The sequence below is a fragment of the Ipomoea nil genome, unplaced genomic scaffold (genome assembly GCF_001879475.1).
Source record: "Ipomoea nil cultivar Tokyo-kokei standard unplaced genomic scaffold, Asagao_1.1 scaffold2783, whole genome shotgun sequence".
Classification (NCBI taxonomy): Eukaryota; Viridiplantae; Streptophyta; class Magnoliopsida; order Solanales; family Convolvulaceae; genus Ipomoea; species Ipomoea nil.
This window is the reverse complement of record NW_017619211.1, coordinates 295421-298137: the sequence shown is the minus strand read 5'-3', so window position 1 is coordinate 298137 and position 2717 is coordinate 295421. Positions and strand designations below refer to the sequence as shown.

General features: G+C 42.7%; 1 protein-coding gene across 1 annotated transcript; it reads left to right on the top strand.

The window, feature by feature from the left end:
* Positions 1-631: 631 nt before the first annotated feature.
* Positions 632-1777, top strand: LOC109157532. The gene has a single exon (XM_019305388.1). It carries the CDS (start codon positions 632-634, stop codon positions 1775-1777), a length of 1146 nt encoding a protein of 381 aa, XP_019160933.1.
* The last annotated feature ends 940 nt before the right edge of the window (positions 1778-2717 follow it).

The window sequence follows — 2717 nt, the reverse complement described above, 5'->3', positions numbered from 1 at the left end:
ATCTCGTATCTTGGATAAGCAAAAAACAAAGCTCTATATCATTGTCAACAGCCGAGGCAGAATACATTGCAGCCGGGAGCTGCTGTACACAGTTACTTTGGATGAAACAAATGCTAGAAGATTATGGAATACATCAAACAACTATGACCATACACTGTGATAACAAAAGTGCAATAGACATCTCCAAAAATCCAGTGCAACACTCAAGAACAAAACACATCGACATCAGACATCATTTCATAAGAGAATTAGTAGAAAACAAAATTATCAATCTCACACATATCAACACAGAAAATCAACTTGCAGATATACTAACAAAGGCACTTGATGGAAATAGATACGCTAAACTAAGAGCCGAAATAGGACTGTGCACATGGTGATCAAACACATGGGCAAGTCATTCTGTATATTGATATTCATATATATTAAAAAAAAAAAGGAGGTCCATACCATATTCCGGCCCCAACATAACTCAGTTTACCAAGCCCATTGGAGACAAAAAGGCCCAACACAAGTTGTTTACAGCTTAATTCACAACCCGGTCCATGTTCAGAAAGTCCCCAAATCACTCTTCTCACACAATCGATTAATCACCCACGATCATCTTCCACATCTCACATACAGAGCAAAAATGGTGCGGACAAGAAACCAAAGGCAAGGGAAGATACCCCGGAAAAGAACAGCTCAACAGTTCGCCGGCACCGGAGTTCCATCCAACCCGGTACGCATTGAAGAAGAAGAAGCCTCCACCGTCATCATGGACCCGGTCCCCATCTCACAAGTATCGTTCGAAGAAATCCAAGAAATTCGAAACCCTAGTCCAGGTAATCTTACAATAGATTTACATGGAGATTTCACAATTTCTTCACCCACTAGAGACAATGTTCATTGTACTCACGAAGAGGAAGAAAATCCCAATGTTGAACCCTCACCTCCACAACACCCTCTGTCCGATCGAGAACAGAGGAGAAAGAAACGATCTGACCCCTACGAAGGGGCAGATCCTAGAGCAAAGAGGCCTAATGATTTTCCAATTTCGGCTAGACCCCCCCGAGGAACCCCCAACATACCTCCTCCAAGAAAAGACAACACTAAGAAACAGAAAGGAAAAAACACAGAGGAAGAAGATGAATGGATACCTGATGACACAGAATTAGTAACAAAACCCACAGAAGGAAAAAGAAGGAAACTAACTGCCAAGGAGAAAGGGAAACAAAAGATTATTAGTTGTGCTGACCTGTCAAAACTGCCAAAGCCCTATAGTCCAAAATTTTTGACTAGGGAAAATGCCAAAGGGTGGAATAAACTTGTGGAGAAAAGCATCATCAATCAGAAACTTCTAGAACTAGAAAAGCTAGAAAATCATGAACAAATATCTGATGCCCTAACCAAAAATCAACTTCTAGGGTCAGTCATGAATATATATCCCTATGAGGAGCAAGCAATCAAGGAATTTTATAGTAACCTTACCAAAGCTACAACAAATCCCACTGATCCAATGTTTGGAAAAATCTATCTAAGAGGAAAATTCTATGTGTTCAGTCCTGAAATCATCAATGAATACCTAGGAACACCTTCAGGGGACCAAAATATTCAACTAGAAAGTGAGCAGGTAGCCAGTGAACTCACAGCCGGAAATGTGAGTTTTGATAAAAACAAAATCAAAGCTGCATCCCTAACTAGCAAGTATGCTATACTACAGAAGATTGCTCTCGCCAATTGGATGCCATCACGACATGAATCTACAGTCAAATGGAGCCTAGCAGAACTACTGTAACACCCCAGATTTTCAAGACATTTTAAACTTATATAATAAAGGTAATATCTCATTACATCCCAAGGTATATCATAAGTGTTCGGGGTGCTATGCCACACCTGGGCTAGAGAACCCAAGTGGACAGGCTGTCTAACTAATATCCATTGAAACACAATGCATAATATGGCGCGCAGGCCGAAAAGGAAAACTAATCTACTTCTACGTTCCAGTTCTAGCGCGCTCCAGTGCTCTAGTCCTCTGTGCCTGAAAGCCAAATATATCTGTTCAGCGAGAGATGCTGGTAACCCACTCCAACGCGTTGAAATACAATACATATAGAGATATATATAGATATACGAAAACCATTTTGAGCATGAAGATATGTCCTACGAACTCTAGCTTTAAAACCGGGAATGACTCGACAGATAAGGCCAGACACAAGCAACAGTTATAACGAGCATATGCAGTTCACAACAGATAAGGCAGATAAGGCAAAACATAAACAATGATCATAACCCAACATGAACAATCCCCAATATAAATCCCATAGTCACATCCCCCAAGACACTCGTAATCACGACTCGTCCATGTCACAACACATAACACACTTTGTTGGCGCCATAGGACCAATCGCATGCCCATACATGAGGGTCAGCGCATATAGCTCTGACACGGCCCCGCAGCACCCTGCCCCGTATCGCAACACGGAGGGGTCGATCGCAACCGACCGATGAACCGCAGCTCATCATAGTGTTTGATCGCAACCAAACAGTGGACCGCAGCCCAAGAGAATGTCATCTGACCGCAGCCAGGAAAAAGGACGAACCGCAGCTCGTATAGAAACGTTTGATCGCAACCAAACGGTGGACCGCAGCCCAAGAGTATCAATCTGACCGCAGCCAGCTTCTGAACCGCAGCTCAGGATAACCAATCCGATCGCAACCGAATTGGGGTAACACAC

Excerpts from the sequence above, each read along its gene's own strand:
- LOC109157532 (XM_019305388.1), top strand. The coding sequence starts at position 632 with ATGGTGCGGACAAGAAACCAAAGGCAAGGGAAGATACCCCGGAAAAGA.